Consider the following 21,025-nt stretch of genomic DNA (forward strand, 5'->3'; position numbering starts at 1 on the left):
CTGCTTTGATAAAGAGATAAAGCTCCTTCTTTTAATTAAGTATCTCTGTTGTTTCCATTCAAATACAAAGCTAAAGGCACACTGTGTCTGCAGACAGTAGAGGGCGATGAAGATGGGTATAAATTGAGCAGAGGCATCTAAAGGGAATTCACATGAGCTGTGTTACTGTACTGCAGAGGGGATGAGGCTGTCACAGGATTAGTCAAAATGCAGACAAGCTTTACAATGTGCCCCTATTTTAAGATCAAAACATCATGTTGACACAGACACAGACAAAAGTTTGCATTTATTTCAAGGGAACGCATAAAGTAAAAACATTCACATATTATTTCCATGACCTAAGAAAGTTAAATCAATGAATGTGAACATGAGCTAGTCTCTCTCAAAGCCAGACACCTGAAAAGAAGGTTTCAACTTGTGATGTCATCAAGTATAGTCGAGATGCTCTAAACAATGAAGGAGAGATCTTTTTTTAATATAACAATTTTCTTATGAGCAGTTCCACACTTTGTACAATGGTAAATGTTATAGGTGGATTGCATTTATAAGGTGCTTCTCCAGTCTTTATGATCCCTCAAAGCACTTGAGGATACTAACATTCAGAGATACTCAGAGTTGGTCATAGGAGGAAGTATCTAGCCCAAGGAAACATCAACATGTTGAATGTATAGGCTGGGATCAAACCCCAAACCTTCAGACGACCCCACCACCTCTAAGCCACATAACAGTCGCCTAAACTTGACGACATCACACATTTCGGTTTTTCGAACTCTCGTTTTTTTGATTTAGGAGAGAGTTCACCATATTGTTTTCGGAATGTCTTAGACTATAGGAATAACATGAATATAAATGGTTCCGCTTTAGGACCTCCACTCTGGGTCTTCCAGGATATCCACCGCTGGTGTTCCTGGATTGTCCAGCAGGGAGCTCCACTTTGGGGCTTCAATGGCTTCCAGGAGAGCAGCCAGCTCAACCTCCAACTTCTCCACTGTGTCCTCCACTTTCTGCAGCAGGAACAAGACATATTTGTGTGGTTGACATAATGAATAATGCATTCATTACTTGTATTATGAATAGTAGAATTATCACACATGATGAGTAAGGCAATCATTTAATCATATGACTTATACAGATTAATCGTTAATACTTTTGTATGCATGCTTAGGTTACATTAAGCTGTGTTTGGCTCTTTCCTGCTGTAACAATGTCCCCTCTGTGGGACTAATAAAGGTATTCTGATTCTGATTCTGAAAACATCTGGTTTAGCTAAATTATCTAAGTTAGCGTGGGGGTTGTCCGATGAATGTGGGCTGATCAGCGTTTTTGGAAAAGTAGACAAATATTTGGGTTTTAATGGGCAGTGAGCCACAGCTTTGTCCACATCTTAACCATTAAAGGAAATACTGAGGATTTTCTGGCAGTTGGAGAGAAAGCAAAAAATTTGATAAAGCTGAAAACATTGGCACTAAAAATAAACATAGAGAATCCTGATGGTTTAAACGACCACTGAGCGCTGAAAGTAGTTTGGTTTGGAAACAGCACCTTCTCCACTACATCCAGGCGGGTGTGTAGGCTGTTGTGTTCTTGACAGGCACTTGAACGCGCCACTCGAGGCAGCAGATCAGCTTCAGGTCCTGCAAACAGAAAATAAGCATATCAGAGGGAATCTTAAGAATACCTTGTTAAAATAACTTTATTTAAACAGGTATTAGAAACAAGATCTTTAAAATAATGAGGGACAATTGGAAATGCTTAAGTCTAACATTCAATCAAGTAACTTTTTGCACTTAATATAAGGAGAGTGTTCCGCCTTGAGTCTTTCCCATGATGCTCTTGGTGTGACTTCACTTCAACATGGTGGTTAGGGCCACATGCATTGTTCCAGCCCCCCCCCCCACAGTAATGTTTCCAATTATCTGTTTCTCTTTGAAGCCAACATATTTGTTTGAAGCCAGCAGTCTCTGGCAGGATGTGCTTCCTTTTCTAGCACCTTCTGTGGCTGCAGGCCATCTCCCATTGATAGCAACAAGACTTTATACATGAGTTAGCATTCACTCACTGGAGTCTGGCACTAGTGCTGTTATTTTAATGAAACATGTGTATGCGTCAGCTTGTGCACGAGAGTGTTATCGAACATTAATCCAATCCAACTTTATTTCTATAGCACATCATTAATGGTTTAAATATCCTAATTCCGGGAATTGAAAAGAAAAATGGTTTAAAGGCCAAAGATGAATTTTCTTGTTGTTTTTAATGTTTCTTTTATTATCTTTACTTTTTAATGACTGTTTTTAAATGCCATTTTATAATGTGTTTCAACTGCACTATTTCTTAATGTTCTTAATGTATTTAATTGTTGTGAAGCACTTTAAATTGCCTTGTGTTGAAAGGTACTATATAAATAAACTTACCTTGCCTTACTATATATAATAAAAATAATAAAAATAACAAGCAGATAGGACATAAAACAAATGTATAACACAGGACAATAAAACCATACTTAAAGCCACAGACTGAAAACTCTCATACGTGATGTAAAAACTATATAAAACCATAGGCGGATTTTGCGGGGGGTCAGGGGGGGCATTGCCCCCCCTACTGGCTGAAATATGTTACAGCATTACTACGTTGAAAACTGTTCCAATACAAATATTTAATATATCAATATTTTAATAAGGTAGGACACTGGTTAATAATATTGTAGCGTGTTCAAGTAACCAAGGGATATAGTAGTTATCAAATAAGTATAAGATGTGCACAGTCAGGGGCGGCGCCAGGGGGTAGCTTGGAGTTGCTATAGCAACTCCAACAATTGGCCTAGCAACGGCTGAGCAACCCCATTGTTTTGTTATGAAGATGTATCTATATATATTTATACTAGGGCTGTCAGTCGATTAAAATATTTAATCGCGATTAATCGCATGATTGTCCATAGTTAATCGCGATTAATCGCAAATTAATCGCACATTTTTTATCTGTTCTAAATGTACCTTAGAGGGATATTTTTCAAGTTTTTAATACTCTTATCAACATATGAGTGGACAACTGTGCTTTATATGTTTGTTTATTATCATTTGAACAATGACAAATATTCTCATGAATATTAAACACAACAACCTCTGAACATTACAAATATTCGCCTCAATTCAACCTGGAACCTCTCTCATACAATAATACAATACTGTGTGTGTGTGTGTGTGTGTGTGTGTGTGTGTGTGTGTGTGTGTGTGTGTGTGTGTGAGAGAGAGAGAGAGAGAGAGAGAGAGAGAGAATGTGGAGACACTGTGATGGATCGTTGGAGCTATGTGCAGCTCAAGGCATATATGCCTGTGTGTATGAGCTGTGTTGCGCGCACTATCCGTGCTGAGTGTGCTGTCTGGCTACCTGCATAAAGTCAAGTGCTCGGCGCAGTTGTCGGCGAAATGTCGCTCCTCTGTTTTCATTGAAACAGCTCCTTATATCCGTTAGCTCAGCTAGCTAGCACCAGATGCTAACAACAACACGTAAGGTGTGCTTCGCTCGCGCCACACATACACACACCCTCCCGGTCCTCCCGATGGCCAGTCCGGGCCTGCCGGTGAGCGTGGAAGTGTGGTCTGCCACAAGCGGGCAGCAGGAGCGGGGCTGTCAGCATCAGCTTGTAGATGGTGTTTTACACTCGATGCGCTCTGAAACTACGGCGGCCGAGGACAAAAAATACACATGCGTTAATCGCGTTAAAATAATTAGTGGCGTTAATTTTTTTTTGCGTTAACGCGTTATTAACGCGTTAACTTGACAGCCCTAATTTATACACATTCTCGCGAGATCTATCAGGGGTCATTGTAAGTTAAAGCGCAAACTGTTACTTGGCTAATGTTGTTATAATTCTCAGTATGTGAACACAGATCGAAAATGGAAAGATTTCTCACAAGTCAGCGTAAACGGCCGCGATCTCCAACGGAGCCGGTCCAGCCGGACAACCCTGTGTGTTTGTGTGTGTGTGTTTGTGTGTTTGTGTGTTTGTGTGTTTGTGTGTGTCTGTCTGTTTGCGGTGTGGTGATGAGGTTAAATGCCACAGCATGCCAGTTGAAACAGTGAACGATCGCTATTGTGTACGCTTAGGGTGTAAGCGACGTGCAGTCAGGGGAGGCAGGGGAGGCAGAGCCTCACCTGTCATACTCCAATGTAACGGAAAAACAACTAAAGAAAAACTAAATAGTAATAATAATAAAATGTCTCCACTGATCTGTGTTGTAAGTGTGATTTATGTATGATTCCAATCGCTTTGTATAGTCAAAATCAGCAAATTTGCAGAGCTCCGCTACAGGAGCGATGAGAAGTGAGGCAGGGACGTGCTCTGCCTCTCGTAAGCCCACAGTAACTTGCACGGGCACTAATTTAGCACGGGCACTTATTTTGTGAGCGCGCTCAAGCCAGTTACTGTGGGTTAAGGTGAGGCACAGATGAGATCTGCCTCACCTCAGAATGCGTCACCCCACAGAAACTGTCTGGAAAGTGGGCCCTAAGCGCATGCCTGTTACCATCTCACTGTAGGTCACCAATGTAATGTTTGTAGATCCCTTTATTACATTTATCCTCGCCATCCATAGTCTCTAAATAACTTATTTCACGTATAGATGATATTTAGGCTCGCTGGTCTCATCATACAACGGCAATGAAAAAAGCACCAGGGGAGGCAGCCATAACCTCTACCGCACTGAAGGGGGCGCACGTGAGCCCACAGGTTCTTGTTGCTACTGTAATTCTACGCAGAGACGGTAGATGCAAACAACAAACTAGACTTTTGAAACTACAGGAAGATAAGGAGGACTTTTACAAAAAAGTAATAGAGATTGTTGTCCAGAAGGATAGCATGGACTTCATCTTCAAGTCAAGGTAAGACCACATTTGTAATGAAAATGGGATCTTACTAAGAAAGAACAATCCAATATTTAGATTTTGGGTATCCTTTTGTTGAACGGTCTGTTTAAAATGAATCGAAGCATCAGACTAAAAAAGCTTTTGAAAATAACCGAATATTTGGATTAAAGGGCCCATGTCATGGCCATTTCCACTGATCATAATTACATTGTTGAGGTATACTAAAATAGATTTATACTGTGCAATTTTCCAAACTCACATTGGTTTCGCATACAGCATCTCTGTCAAGCATGTGTATTCAGCAGTATTCACTTTCTCCACTAAACGACTCGTTGGAGCTCTTGCCCCCCCCTCCCTGTGAGCCTAGTGTGCTCCGATTGGTCAGCTCGGCCACTCGTTCTGATTAGTCAACCACCAGAGAGGCTGCGCCCATGTCAGTGCTTTTCCCGGCTGCTCTCAGCGTAACATCAGTCTTATCATGGCGTCGGTACAGCGGTATATTTTATATACATATATATTTTTAACTGTTGTTATAGAAGAGTGTGACGGCCCCAGGGCCTTTGTCTTACGGTGGAGCTGAAGAAGCTAATCAGCACGATCACGGACACCTCCGGACACTACGGCCCCAGTCTCTCTCCAAAGCGGCTGCAGGAAGACTAACTCTGCGATCCTCTCAACCACCTATCTTTGCATTTACCACAATAAATGTGCCGTGGTTTTGTAAACTCGTGTATGTCTCCTTGTCTTTCCGTTGTGGCCTACGAGCTACTCTCATAACAAAGAGTAAGTTATTTTTACCCGTTATAAACTACTACTGTTTGATGAGAAATCAAATCATGGTTTGCTATATATGAATTCAGGGAAGAAAGGATAGGCCTACTAAGTATTTCCATTAAACTTTATTTTTAGAAATGTACAAAATGAACATAAATATACATATATACACGGTATATCATCCATTCCTCCTCCTCTTGCCTGCGCACAGCCGGTGCGGTGCGGTGCCTTTTAGCACGAGGCCTCAGTAGTAGTAGAATCCCTTCCCCGTCATGGATTGTCCGCCAGGATCTGGCTGGACGAAATCAAATGCAAATCACAAAATATTAGAGAAACTTAGTTGTTTTAGATTCGTTAGTAGTAGTTGTGTAATGAACAGCTTGCCTGCTAATATGCTAACCTAGCTTTGTTTACCTTGGTAGCTAACACGATATGAACGTTAGCTTGGAGGAAAGGCAACTATAATGCAGTGTAATAAAACTACTATGAACAAAAGCTAGTGGTTCATATTAGGCTAGCAATAACGTGTTTATAATTGCAATCGTATACGGGTATTCTGCTACCATACAATGTAACTTGCATGAATACATTGTTTTGCGCTAGCATACAGCTAGCCTCGTTAGCTACATGCAGTATATGTACGGTCACAATGTACGGTAAACCGGAGTATACTGTATGAGTATTCCGTGTGTGTGACTGCAGACATTCTCCTGCCATGACAAACATGTAAGGCCATCTGCTGACATTGTAGTTGATATATTTAAACGCTAGCAACGTAGCATCACAAAAATGTTTTTCTGACCAAAACTAGCTCAAGCTCCGTGTGTTAGATCGCTACGCCAGCTATAATGTAATTACGTTTCGCGACTGACCGGCAAATCACCCGCAGTATACTGTCAATAGGTATTTTGTGTGTGAATGCAGACATTCTCCTGCTATGAGATACATGTATGCAAGGCCATCTGCTGATATTAGAGTTGATATATGGAAACTCTAGCAACTTAGTTAGCACAGTTAGCACTGTGTCAATGGCTTAGCAGTCCAACACAGTTTACACATTTAAACAGTCTTGTTTGATAAATACACAAATAACAATGCAAACTTACAGGTTGTATACCCAGATCTTCCCCTGCTCCAAACGGTCCAAACAAGCTGTGCATATCCGGCCTCAAACTGGGCAATGTTTTTGGAAGCTTTCGTCTGTGAAATGCCGGTTCTTCGAACCTCTGGAGGAGGAACACGCCGCTGCTGGTGTGGCCATAGCTCTTCGGGATTGGTCCATTTCGTTCCGGGTACCGCATGACATCAGGCGGTACCCGGAACTAAATGGAAGACTCAAATGGGCAGTGACGTATCTCCAACGAGGCGTTTTGGGGAGGTATTTTCTGTGTTAGAGTTTTACTCGCTACAGGGTGTACTTTGAGGGTTTTGACTCTGCACACCGTTTACATGCATAAAAACCTTCATAACACACAAGGGGACGGGTAATAACCGGAAAAGCATGACATGGGAGCTTTAAGGTCAAAATATAATATTTGTAAATCTGACTCAGTGAGTCTGTGCCTCACCAGCCATGAACCTCACCGCACGTCACTAATGGTATTATACACAAATATTGTAGGAGCACAGAAACAGTGTTCAAATTCTGCTTTTACAAACTTATTTTGGTTGTGCTTACCTTGCAAAGTAATGTTATAAGTGTCAAAGGAATGTTTTAATGTAAATATTAATGATAATATTGTAGCGTGTCCAAGTTAATAGTTATTTCAGTTATCAGATGTGCACAGTTTAGTACATTTGTAAAGTTATTTAGCCAATGTTGTTGGCGGGAGTTAGGGAGAGACTGCCCTTTCCAGGTGTGTGTGTGCGTTTTCCGGTGTAGGGAGTACGAGACGGTAGGAGTTGTGTTCGAGTGTGGGGATTCTGGGGAAAAGTCATAATGAGTGTTATACTATTGATTGGCTCTGTAAGGCGTGGCTGTGGCCGTCAATACCATAAAATAAAGAGAACGTTTTCGACATTGAAGGCTCGTGATCTGTGATCTTGAATAGCGATGAACGCTACAATATGAACAGGCTCGTGCTTGGCCCACTGGTATTGTTTGTTTATTTATTTTAAACTAGCAAATTAAAATTAACTAGCAACGCCGTGCTGTCATATAGCAACTGCTAAAATCCTGGCGCCGCCCATGTTATGATAAGTTTTACAGTTATGTAATGCACTGTTGTTGGAGGGAGAGACCGCCCCTTCCATATGAGTGTGTGTGTACGGCGGGCATGAAAAAGTCATACTCAGTGCGGTGAGCGCTGGCTTTATTGCTACTGTATCCGTAGCACCCCACGCAATAGTTGGGACTGTGTACTGACGTCAGTAAAAAAGGTTTGCCCCCCCCCAAGTGCAAATGTCAAACTCCGCCCAATTTAAAAGCACAGACTGACATGTCCTATACAGACCCGGCGCCAGAACAAATCTACAGAGAGGGCATATGATTTTCATGGGAGGGCACACAAAACCGTCATGTGCCGCGGCCAGTGTCGACGCCAGAGATTTTCTTTTGGTGGTGCTGTGGGGTAGCTTGACGTTTCATAGAGGGTGCTCAAACATGTAGGCATGGGTTATTATTTGAGTAGGTGTGTCTGAGCTTCTGGTACCGGGCGGACCCAGTGGGGCGCAGACTACATCATGCTTCGCTCTTAACCCAATAGCGATAGCCTTAGAGGGTGAAGCCTATACGAAATAGAACTGAAGTTACCTACTGTAACTCCAGCTTCTATGAGTATAGGCATAGGTAGCCCTCTAATGGCGCGTTTCCACTACAGCGCGGAGCACGGTTTAAGAGGGCTGTGACGTCAGCGGCCCGTTTTTGGTTGCGTTTCCACTTGGCCTAGTACCGGCCGGCGGGTCCTAATTCACAGTTTTTCTGGCCTCATAAAATCGTGGGTCTAGGGCCAGAGACAACGAGGCTGAGTCGGGCTGAGTATGCTAAACTAGAGAGAGAATTGCTGGCAAGGGGGCTACAACTACAACAAGATGGACATATTTGACCGTGATTTAATTGTAATACACGTTTCAAAATGATGCCGAAGTAACAACATACTGATACCGGTTAGTAAAAACCATGAATTAATGCTTTGACAAGTCTGCAGACAGACGGCAGGCGAAAAACCTTTTAAAATGCGTGTTTTCTAAATGGAGATTGGCTAAGCTAACGCAGTATATGCTCCGACCGTCCACACTCACAACAACGGCCAATACAGACATAAATAAAGCAGCGACTGTATTCGCCATGACACAGGCAGTCTGTGGTTTGTACTTGTTTAAGTTTTGTCTAGTTTCTGAACATATATGAGGAGCTGTGAGCTCTGAGTGCAAACAGCTAACGGCTGTGTTGTTTTTCTGGGGTTCTCATTGAAGATGACGTCACGGCTCCGCCTACACTGCGTTACTATAGATACTACCCCAGTTCCTAAACTGTAATGGAAATGCGCCATAAAGTGAGCCAGTCTTAACGAGGCCTAGCCATACCGAGCGAGGCCGTGCGAGGCCGTGTAGTGGAAATGCGCCATAAGTTCTGGGCCCCAATGGCTCCACGAATAGCTGAAGAAAAGCTGTTTGTGTGGGAGCAGATTGTCGGGCCTCCTTCCTATTTATACCGGAAGTGAGTCCGAAGGTGGGGCCCACCTCGCTGGTGGGCATGGACTACAAGTGTTTTCAGTGCTGCGCGGGTGCGCAGGGGATTACCCAATAGCGATAGCCTTAGCCTGTTAAGCCCCAAAGACCCCTTCGGCGGGTCTTTTTTTAAAAAAATTCACGACACTGTGTCTCAGGGCATCTTAATATTTAAAAACCTATTAATGTGTTATACCAGATTAACGGGAAGAATCTCAGCTAACTGACAATATGAACCATTTTTACCAAAACAAAACACAAGTCTCATAAAAAGCATCTAAATGACCCCTGAGCGAAAAAAATGCTAACGCATTTGGCACAGAACTCAAGATAAAGATACTTTACTTATCGTGACTGCACATACAAGATATCCGATTAAATCTGAGACTCCACAGATTATATAGGTATAGTATCATCACTGAGCGATCAGAACTCGCGACAGGGGAAGCAAACACAGACATCACAACACGTAGCATTACGGAGCAAAAACGGGACATCGTCTCACCTTAGCTGTCATTCTGATCAAAAGTCGTGTTCAATGGCATTAAAACGATAAAAACGCTGCTGAAGTCCATATCCATAGGTTATACCAATGTGTCTGTCACTTTGAAAAAATTATTTATAATCCATAATTCAATGTTTATGTAAAAATCGGAGAATAAAAGTTAGCTGCTAATGGTAGCCACCAGAGTTATCTCAGCTTCCGGTTTTGGCTACGCGTCACTCTCACTCCTTATTTGGTAACGTGTGTGTATGTGGGAGTTCCCCTCGATTCCATTGGCTCTAGCGGTTAAAAAGAGATGTCAATCACCAAAATCCACCCAAATGACCCCAGAAGTGGGTTTTTTGTGCTAAATCTCTCTTAAAAAGGTCAAATTTCACTTGTTTTGCTTCAATCTTGATACAGGGTACTTATTATATGCTGTACTTTGGATTCCTAAAGCTTTTAGTCTACCATCCCATCATCCAAGGGTAGTTTTCACTATAAGTAAAAAAGAATTTTTGGACGGACACTATAATTTACAGTTTTTTACTATGTTTAATCTGAATTTTCTTTAAAATAAAAAACATCTATATTGATTCTGACTTTTCTACATCCAACTCAAAGGTTTATCATTACTTTGAGAAAAAAGATTATTGATTTTCCCCTTTTAGAAGTGTAGTTATGGTCATTTGTTCTGGAAATGTCATTTTCGAGCCTGAGACCTGAAAAACAGGCTCGGGGCTTAACAGGAGGGCGAAGCCTATACTCATAGAAGCTGGAGTTACAGTAGGTAACTTCAGTTTTTTTTTGTATAAACCAAAAGGCAAAGAGCTGGTCACCTCCAATGAGCCAACATACCTTGGGCTCTTTTCAAACTCAACTGTACAACCCTAAACTGGTTTTATTAAATGGAAAATATCTTTGTTTTACATTCTCAGTTTTCTGGGTTAAATAAATGATTTTCCGACACCTACCATTTCACACCTTCATATTACTCATATTGTCCTCTGCTTCTTTTTCCTCATTGGAAAACCACAGAGCTTCACATGTGCACACTTGGAAATAAACATCAAAGAACAAAAACACAGAGTCTGCAGTCAAATAAACTCAGACTGTGAATTCACCAGATTTACATCTAGATTTAACTAAAGAAAATTAAGACTTTTGCTTTCGCAAGTGCACATTTAAATACATTTTAATACATTTAATTTGGTTTAAATAGAAACAAAGGTGAAGTCAAATATTCCTGGGCAGGGAATAATTTATTTATTTATTTGTATTATTAATTTGAATTTGAATACCCATTTTTTCTAATAAAATCTATTAGTAATATAATAATAAATCTGTATGCTTTAATGAATTTATATTGTAAACATCACGCAATGAAGAATGCTTTTTCAAACATGGTACATTAACATTTTAATGTAGATTTATTATTATATTACTAATAGATTTTATTAGAAAACATGGGTATTCAAATTCAAATGAATAATGAAAAAAATAGATAAATAAATAAATTATTCCCTGCACAGGAATATTTGACTTCACCTTTGTTTATATTTAAACCAAATTAAATGTATTAAAAAGTATTTAAATGTGCACTTGCAAAAGCAAAAGTCTTAATTTTCTTTAGTTAAATCTAGATGTAAATCTGGTGAATTCACAGTCTGAGTTTATTTGACTGCAGACTCTGTGTGAAGCTCTGTGGGCCAGAAATAATTGTGGCCCTCTCAGCTTATTCTGCACATTGTCTCCCACAAAGCCATGCCTTAGCATCAAGCTGCATACAGATGGAGCCTCTTATTTTGGACCCCAGCATACAGCTTCCTGCCGACTGCCAGCCAGTTGCCAGCCAGTTGCCTGCCAAAGACCAGTATTCAGGAATGTTAGGCCCTCCCACTATTCTCCAATTTCAGGGTTTAACCAGGAGATGGCGCTATATATTAAATAACTAAGACTTAGTTTTTCACAATAGAAAATGCAGATATTATATAAAAAACTAAAGTTAAAATCTTGTTTTTAATGCCCCAAGAGCAATAACATCTTGTCACAAGCTTTTTGGAAGAAAAAGACTGACTCAAGAGACCTGTAGTTGACTAATTACAGGCCTCAATAAAGTTCTGCCATTGGTTGTGAAAAACAACGGTGGACATAGTGGAAAGTGAAATTGACATTGTCGAATTTAATAAAAATACAAAATAATGTATCTGTGTACGTGTTTTACTATGTGATCTGCACTTATCAAACATCTAATTAAGGCGAGACACCCCAGGTGAATAGGGTATTTTTAACTTAAAGATATCAGCTAAATATTTCTCCAGTTAATTACTTACAATAAGGCAATTGTTTTTTGTATTACAAGTTTTCTGAAATAGCATGTTTAAATATCCAAATGAACCATTATCTCATGAAATATGCGCATATTTTAACACATTTCAGGAACCGAAATCTGAACTTTGGATAAAGCCAGGATCAAAATTATTGTTTCATTTTGTAGTCATATTAGTATCTAAGGCTTTTACAGAAGGGATTTTGGATATCTCTTTTTATCACTCCATAAATCAGAAAATACTGTCAACAGCCCTAAAATATCAATTTTCACCATGTTTTTAGGTATAAAATGTTATATAATTCAGGCTATGAATTATATATGACCAAACCCTTCTGTAAAAGCCTTCATAATATTGATAGGAATATAACTGGAAGGTTTGGTGTATGTAACTGCTGAGTGATTCTACAATTTAGGGTACATTCCATGTCCATTGATGTCCATTGATGATAATTATAATTATTCTAACTATTTTCTTCAAAAATATCATATTTTGCCTATTATTGGAAAGCATGTTATAATATCACACAAACATTATGTGCATCCTATGCTTTATTTAGCTTGAAATGTGTCATGATGTTCTTAAATTGTCAGTTTTTGCTATGTCCGTTTTTCAGTTGAGGGTGTCTTGGATTCAAAATAATGAATAAAAACCATTAAAGTAAATTTAAAAAATGATTCATTTATTTCAAAAGTCTAAATACTAAAGAATAATAACATATTTTTAATTGATTTCCCCCTTTAAATAATTTAAATATCTTAATATATGAATGTCCGCAAAAGTTCTGTCAACTATGTTACTAACAGAACTTCCCCCTTTAACTCAAAAATTGTTTGTCCCAATACCATGTCACCAGCATCACATGATGCCATGTTCCTCTTTGGCAGACATTTTGAACACACTGTGGTGATTGTCCTCTACATTTTTACAATATTTTATGTATAATAGCACATGGTCAATTAATATACTCATTGACAATCAACAATGTTACGTACATTGTTATGGTTTACAATTGTTTAATGATTTTAATTCAATTATATGTGCAAATGTGATGTTAACCTGTTCAAGAAAATGACATGTGGTCATCCAGGCAAGGCCTACCATTGAAATGATGGGTCAAAATAGGGAAATTGTCAACTAGGTTACCTGTCAACTGAGTTACCCAGTACTGTAATAACTGTAGTAACTTAGTTGACAGGTAACCTAGTTGACAATTTGTACGACATGTAGACGTCATTACACATCATTATCAATGGAATTTTGCACTTCTGCCTTGAAATTAACATAGTGCTGATGGTTAATAATGTGTCCAGTCAACTATGTTATTTGCGTCAAATGTTTGACTTTCATTGTCAACTATGTTGCACCTCATTTTTTCAAATTTAAAATATCTAAAATAGTGCTTCTGATATCCTTTATAGTATAATGTATATCTACACAGGTTGGAGTTTTACATGACATCTCTTAAAACTATCAAAATGACCTGTATGGTAGTTTTATAATACAAAATATCCCTAAACTTAATGACAGTGCTGAACATATCACATGAAAAAACAAAACTTTAATACAATTATTTTTTAAACTTTAAAAAATCTTTGGATATATGGTAGAATAGACTCAAGAGCCTTTCAAATTTGATTTTACTTGAAGTGCAGGACTTAATCAAATGATTGTAATGACATCAAGTTTGTCCGTAACATAGTTGACAAACTGAGTAGTGAAAACATCCTTTCCCTTAAAATAAAAAAATATATAAAAATGTTTAAGCTTTGCAACTAGTGGATATGTTACACTGAGGAATATACTAACTTGAACCACTGATTGTTCTATCTATACATTTTATTTGGCATTAGTAAATAATTATGCACATTTACAGATATTTTACATGATATGAGTGATAACACGTGTTATAAGGGCTATTTCGCACAATAGGTGTGCCTTGAGATTTTTACTTGTCCTTTGGTGTGCCTTGGGCACAAAAAGTTTGGGAACCACTGCTGTAGAGAAATGTAAACGTTCACCATCCCCCACCCGCCTACTGTATGTTGCTTTTTGACATGTAAATGGATAACTACCCCCCTCTGAGTGAATACCTGTTGTACCTGTCCGGGGCTAAGCCCATAGGACGATGCTCTGATGTCATCACCCTCGCACATTGGTCATATGTTTACAAAAAACGATGTTAACACTTTCTCGTTCTTAATATATGCTATATTTAGGGTCGATATGTGTTGAATTTACTTTAAAATAGCAGATCACTGTGATTCACTTCTCCGCGGCTCCTCCGTGCAGAGAGGCCCCCCCCCCCGTTGACAATTCACGAGCGTCTAACTCTCTCCCCCCTGTGAAGAGATATCACAGGGGGGGGTTGGGACACACACATTCCGATGGCCAATTCGTTTTAAACAAAGAGTGGGGTGGGGGCTGGTGAACGGTATGGTCAATGTTTGTAAACACTGTGACATTTTGACTTTATTTGATCATTTCAGTTAAAAACTAACATTCATATTTCATATTACTGTTTTGCCTGGCTGGACCTGTAATTTACAGGAAAGGAGTGCACGCTACTAAAGAGACACGCTACCATGGAAACCAAACAATGGTGTTGCTGTATTGAAGTCCGAGTGGAAACAGTCATATTTGGAGCGTTATGTTAGAATGAAACAGCGAGGTCGTGACTCACAAAAAAAAAGTGTTACTTCACTAACTGTAAGCTTGTCACTCAGAGTAACCTACAGTTAACTTAACTGTTGGAAAAGAAAGATCAGAGTTAGGAGTGTGAACACACAGCTGAGAGCTGCCGTTTCATTCTGACTGTTTAAAAAACGGTAACAACGGACTATTTTTCTTAGCGGATGCATGTAAATTTAAATCAATACATAGAACTATGTTTTAAATCAATAAAAATATTTTCTAAATCCATAAAAGCATTTTAATTAATATTGGGAGTCATGTCGTTACTTTGTTGAGAATGTGGCCATGTAATAAGCGGGGTAATTTGCAGCGACTTGGTCATTATGGGGAAAAATAACACCCAGGGATCAAGATCCCTCCGCGACGCGGAGGGATCAGTAATTTTTAGTGAATTACTGAGTTTAGGCACGTTAATAACATTTTAATGAAGTTGAATACAGTATATTCATATTTGTCAGTGATTTCATGTCAATTCGGCGAACATAAACGATTAAATTAGGATTAAAAATCGAGAGCCGGCTACTGTTCGTTACGGTAACCCAACTAGGACACTTGACACAGTGGCTTTTGGCAAAGCACACAAAGAAAACAAAAAAAACCGAGAGAGATGAGTTATTGTTATTACAACGTGACTTCACTATTATTTAACAACTATTTTTATTGGGTTCTTTTATTTGGGGTTATGTACATTGTCAGAATAAGTGAGAAATGGATTTAACTTCTGTTAGACAGCTATCATACTGAATAAATATTTATGCAAAAATGTATGGCATTAATAATGTATATCTAATTACATTTAAAAATGTATGGCATTAATAATGTATATCTAATTACATTAACTGTGAATGTCTTTCATTTTATTTAAAATGAAATAAAATTACATAAAACATTTTCCATAAAAAAGTTGATTCAAGAACAAATCAGTACTTTTCTTATATGACTATTATTGCTAAATTTGAAAGGTCTTTACCAGCTTTGGAATTATATATATATATATATATAGCACCTTCTGCCATCCCATCTCTACTGACATATGGATCTTAACAAAGATCCGCTATACATTAGTACCAGATATACTGTACACGGACATTTTAGTGAACCAGACCAGCTGTTTCCGCCGGGTCTTCGCTTCCCGGGCATCACGTTGTTTACAAGTGTGTTCAGATGCTAAATGACAAGTGCAAGTGACAATTGTTGTCGTCTTCTCTGTGAACGTTTTTTTCTCCGTTATTTTGCCATTTTCAGATTTAAATTTCGAGCGGAAAGCTAACCAGGAAGTAATAATTACTTAAGCGGAGAACGGAGAAAGTAAACGTTACAGCAGGCATAACAACAGCCGGTGTTTATTTTATTATAATATATATCATTTGTTTTAAAGCTCAATATATAGTTCTATCCGTGACATATGGATCTTAACAAAGATCCGCTATACATTAGTACCAGATATACTGTACACGGACATTTTAGTGAACCAGACCAGCTGTTTCCGCCGGGTCTTCGCTTCCCGGGCATCACGTTGTTTACAAGTGTGTTCAGATGCTAAATAAAAGTTTAGCTTGTACTTTTGATACCCCGCCTCTCGGCACCACAACATCCAGTTTACTGTATTTCACATGAGCGATGTCGAACATTGAAAAGTCCTTATAAAATCTCTGTTATTAGATCAGTACTTTTCTTATATGACTATTATTGACTTGAACACTGAGAATGTATTTATTAACTTCAGACATTTGAAATATTTGAAATCAGATGAAAACAAACTGTAACGGACCCTGCCGTGTTATCTATGATTACTATGCCTTACTGTACATTCATAATTTCAGCCGGAGGTAGGTGGTAGGCGTTGCGGAGGAGCAGATTGCGAGTGAGGTGCCTGTTCTAAACGAACTATTCCAGCTGTTATAAAGCATTAAATAAAAAGTAAGCAAGGAATACAGAATGTTTCGTTACGTAACTTTGTTGAGAATGTAGCCATGTACATGTAATACATGGGATCATTTGCAGCGACTTGGTCATTGTGGGGAAAAATAACACCCATCCTGATCGTTTCAATGAAGTTGAATACAGAATATTCATATTTGTCAGTGATTTCATGTCAATTCGGCGAACATAAACATCAATGATGATGATTAAATTAGGATTAAAAATCGGGAGAGCCGGCTCGTTCGTTTTTTCCGACTAAACAACATCTATTATTTAGAAGTTGATTTCACATGACTCCAGTGTGGAACCCCACTGCACCCCCTGGTGGATCAATGATCCATTGCAGCTGGCTTCACAATAATTAAATGTATTTATCATGGGGGCGGTATCAAGTCTGACTGGGGGCCGGCCGGCCATCACGGAACGTGCATGAACCGATCACGACCCTCGCACTTTAAACTGTCCAAAATAAGACGCTTCATCTGTAGATTTCACACATACTCAAACATGGAAACATTTTACAAGCTCCATTACACTGATGGGAGCGGAGCCAATTTCATCACAGTTAGGGAAACAAGATGGATGGAGGGTACAGTAAGTACATTTTCTCACAGATGTCTGCCCTGGTGTGTCCTCCATTACAAAGCTTTGGTTTGGCAGATGCATTATCAGCAGTGTGACTTAGAGACTTATGGCGCATTTCCACTGCAGGGCCTCGCACGGCTTAGTACGGTATAGTTAGGCCTTGGTAGGTCAGGCTCACTTTATGCTGCGTTTCCATTACAGTTTAGGAACTGGGGTAGTAACTATAGTAACGCAGTGTAGGCGGAGCCGTGACGTCATCTTCAATGCGAAACACAAAACCAACATCAGCCGTTAGCTGTTAGCCCTCATATCTGTTCAGAAACTAGACAAAAGTTAAACAAGTACAAACCACAGACTGTCTGTGTCATGGCGAATACAGTCGCTGGTTTATTTATGTCTGTATAGGCCATTGTTGTGAGTGTGGACGGTCGGAGCATATACTGCGTTAGCTTAGCCGATATCCATTCAGAAAACACACATTTTAAAAGGTTTTTCGCCTGCCGTCTGTCTCCAGACTTGTCAAAGCATTAATTCATGGTTTTTACTAACCGGTATCAGTATGTTGTTACTTCGGCATCATTTTGTATTACAATTAAATCACGGTCAAATATGTTCATTTTGTTGTAGTTGCCAGCGATTCTCTCACTAGTTTAGCATACTCAGCCCGGTTGTTGGCCTGGAAAGAACCTCAATTTTTGAGAGCCAGAAAACTGTGAAAAAGTACCCGCTAGCCGGAACTACGCCTAGTGTAAACGCAACCAAAAACGGGCCAGGCACGGCACGCTTAAACCGTGCTCCGTGCTGTAGTGGAAATGCGCCATAAGAGATTTCCTACACAGCATGTGGAGTTAGAAGTCATTAAAGTGTTGGTTTCCTGTTGTTGCATTTCAAAACGACCACATTTTTCAGCTGTAGCGGAATGTGCTGCTAGATAACACATCAGCACAATGTGCCTCAGTTTGAGTGTCAGTGTGTGTTGATGTGGAAAGCTGCAACAGAGAGTATACATGCTGATGTTCCTGATGAATGCTGTTATGAGAAGGAATAAGTGTCTGTGCTGGATGCAAGAAGCAGATGTGAGGTTTTATTATAAATCTGATTTTCCAAACTTCCAAAAATGTTTGTGTTGGCTTTTGCCTTTTGTCCAGCTCATATGAATAATTTCCCCCTGCCAGAAGTATTCCAGGAGGTTGTGGAATCACACAGGAACCCCTTCACACTATTAGGAAATACAGCACCGGAAAAGCAAACAGATATGATGAACCCACTGACAAACTCCACCCAGGGATAGAGGTGAATGACCGTGTGTGTGTGTGTGTGTGTATGTGTGTGAGATAGTGCATGTGCTCTCTCTGCAGGAAAGAGGGAGCTCAGCCAAGTCCACAATTGTTTGTGTGGCTCTGTGTATGTGAATGTGTGCATGTCGCACCTATTGCAAATTTGCACTTTTGTTCAAACAACTAAATGATCCATGATCATTTTTTTCACAAATTATTTCAACAATTTATTTGAAACTTTTGTAAAATGTAATCACAGCAGCAAGACACCATCTAAACCCATCAGGTTACACAATGAAAATAGTTTCCCCAGGGTTCTGCAAGCTTGGGCGTAAGTCTGGCCTGAGCATCTTTTTCAAATGTAGATTTAAGAAATGTATTCTACTAAAGTAATAACTCAGGTTGGTTAACAGTATCAAGTTTGGTTGAGAGACACTCTGACACAAAGAGATGTTTTTCAATGGCTTTCAGTGCTTAAACGTCAACTGACATTTCCAGTGTTTAACATTTCAACCCAGATATCTCACCTGCTAAAGGGCTGCGACCTCATCTGTAGCCAACCACTTACAAACAACACAATGTTTCCAATGCGCACTTATTTCCTCAGAAATATGAGGCCATATCTAGGGTTTATTTCTCATTGTCTTTCCATTGCGGGTTAATTGTTTCTGACTTACATATCCAATACTATATTTTTGCAGGGAGGTGGCCTAAAAAAGGCGTTAAACAACTACTGCTTCTATCTTTCAATATAACTATATTTAAATTAGATTACATGCTTGTGTCTGTGTGGTTGGAAGCAAGTGTGGTTGGAAGCAAGTGTGTGTGTTCACTTTGCCTCCTGCAGTTGGTCATTCCTGCAGTATGCAGTCAGAGTAATTCACACTTGAGGCTGTCCCTCGCAGATTTGGCTCTCGAGGATTGACTCACATTTCTGTGATTTTCCGTTGGACTTTAGTAATACTGGTAAACACTCTGGTTAGGAGCGGGCAGAAGAACATGAAGAGTGACTGTTTTCAAACTATGTCGACACGCTTTGAAATTAGAAGCAGATGTGCTGAACACACACACACACACGCACACACACACACACACACACACACACACACACACACACACACACACACACACACACACACACACACACACACACACACACACACACACACACACGTATGGACATTAACTCCCATGATGTCCAGTGTTTCTCTACACACACATCTGTGTGCAACAAAGACATCATGTATGTACAAGGCATGACTGGCACCATAATATATTTTAACTGCACAACATAAGTCATCTTTATAGTCAATCAGCACACCTTCATCACAGCTGACCCACTCAGTTCCCAGCTGTCTGACCTTTGACCCCTCCCCCCTCCCTCCTTTCAACACCTAGCTACATCTCTTACCTGCAGCAGCGTAGCCAATCAGAATGAAGATGAGTCCAACCGAGGAAGTGAAGAAGCCGGTCATGATGAACCCTGGCGAGCAGCTGAAGAGTGAAGCGTGTTTAAGAGATAAAACACAAAAGACAGAAGGATCTGCTCTGATTCAGACTGAAAGCTAAACTATTTCTCCTCACCCTCTCTCCCCCTCTCCCTCTTTGCCCTGCACGCTCTCCTGCTCTCTTATCCTTCCCACGTTGACTCGGTTGCGCCCAGTTTTCTAATGAAAACATGAATTGTAGAACAAAAAGCTCAGTATCTGGGAGGGGGCGGGGGGATGTTCTGGGGAGGGGTCTCAGATCGGAGTTCAACCACAGGCTGGCTTCAAAACTGGTGAACTGTGCTTGGTTCGTCATGTGGCGTTAGCTTTTTGTTGAATTTGTGATGACTGGCATCAAAATGCAGTTAATAATGTTATTGTCGGGAGGATAATGTTATATCAATCTTGGACCTAGTCATAGTAACTAGGTATGTTATTAAGTTACAGTTTCCATAGAATCGTCTCTTTGCTAATTATTACGTTAAGTGAGCTGACGCCAAGCTCAGAGGAAATGCAAAGAGGCTACATTTAGATATAATACAGTTAAGTGTTAGTTAATGGAAGAAATGTATGTGCGTTCATGTGCAGACGTATATATAGTTTGTTAATTGGATAATTCATATCCGGCAAGACTCCTAAAGACGTCATGAGATGATGACCTTTCGACATCTGGAACATGTCCAAGTTTAGGAGAACTGACAATGTGTGTGCGTTAAACATGTTTAGGGAACATGTTCGTGTGTCATTTAGGAAACGTATATTTGCCCCTGTGTTTCTTGTATTCGTGGGGGCATTTCTGCGATTGGTTGCTGTTGAAGCAAGGTAATGTTTCCCCATTGTTGTTTGGTGGTGCGCAACTAAATAATAATGATTAATCTCAACTATTTCTGTGTTTGTGTTTCATTGATTCCTCTCTGTTTCATTCTTTCCTGTTGTGTG

The 21,025-nt window shown here is 39.7% G+C and overlaps 1 protein-coding gene across 1 annotated transcript; it reads right to left on the reverse strand.

The window, feature by feature from the left end:
• Positions 1–268: 268 nt before the first annotated feature.
• LOC117476225 (placenta-specific protein 9-like) lies at positions 269–20,252 on the reverse strand. The gene is made up of 3 exons (XM_034122609.1): positions 20,011–20,252; positions 1,543–1,634; positions 269–1,004 (listed from the first exon to the last, which is right to left on the reverse strand). Exons 1-3 carry the CDS (start codon positions 20,072–20,074, stop codon positions 861–863), a joined length of 300 nt encoding a protein of 99 aa, XP_033978500.1. The 5' UTR covers positions 20,075–20,252; the 3' UTR covers positions 269–860.
• Positions 20,253–21,025: the final 773 nt, after the last annotated feature.

This window comes from Trematomus bernacchii, unplaced genomic scaffold (genome assembly GCF_902827165.1).
Source record: "Trematomus bernacchii unplaced genomic scaffold, fTreBer1.1, whole genome shotgun sequence".
NCBI classification, from domain to species: Eukaryota; Metazoa; Chordata; class Actinopteri; order Perciformes; family Nototheniidae; genus Trematomus; species Trematomus bernacchii.

What these genes read in the sequence shown, in the direction of transcription:
- LOC117476225 (XM_034122609.1), bottom strand. Translation starts at nt 20,074, where the DNA reads ATGACCGGCTTCTTCACTTCCTCGGTTGGACTCATCTTCATTCTGATT. An exon ending in GATTGGCTACGCTGCTGCAG is followed by an intron (nt 1,635 to 20,010) that starts GTAAGAGATGTA and finishes TTCTGTTTGCAG; the next exon opens with GACCTGAAGCTGATCTGCTG. An exon ending in GCCTGGATGTAGTGGAGAAG is followed by an intron (nt 1,005 to 1,542) that starts GTGCTGTTTCCA and finishes TTCCTGCTGCAG; the next exon opens with AAAGTGGAGGACACAGTGGA.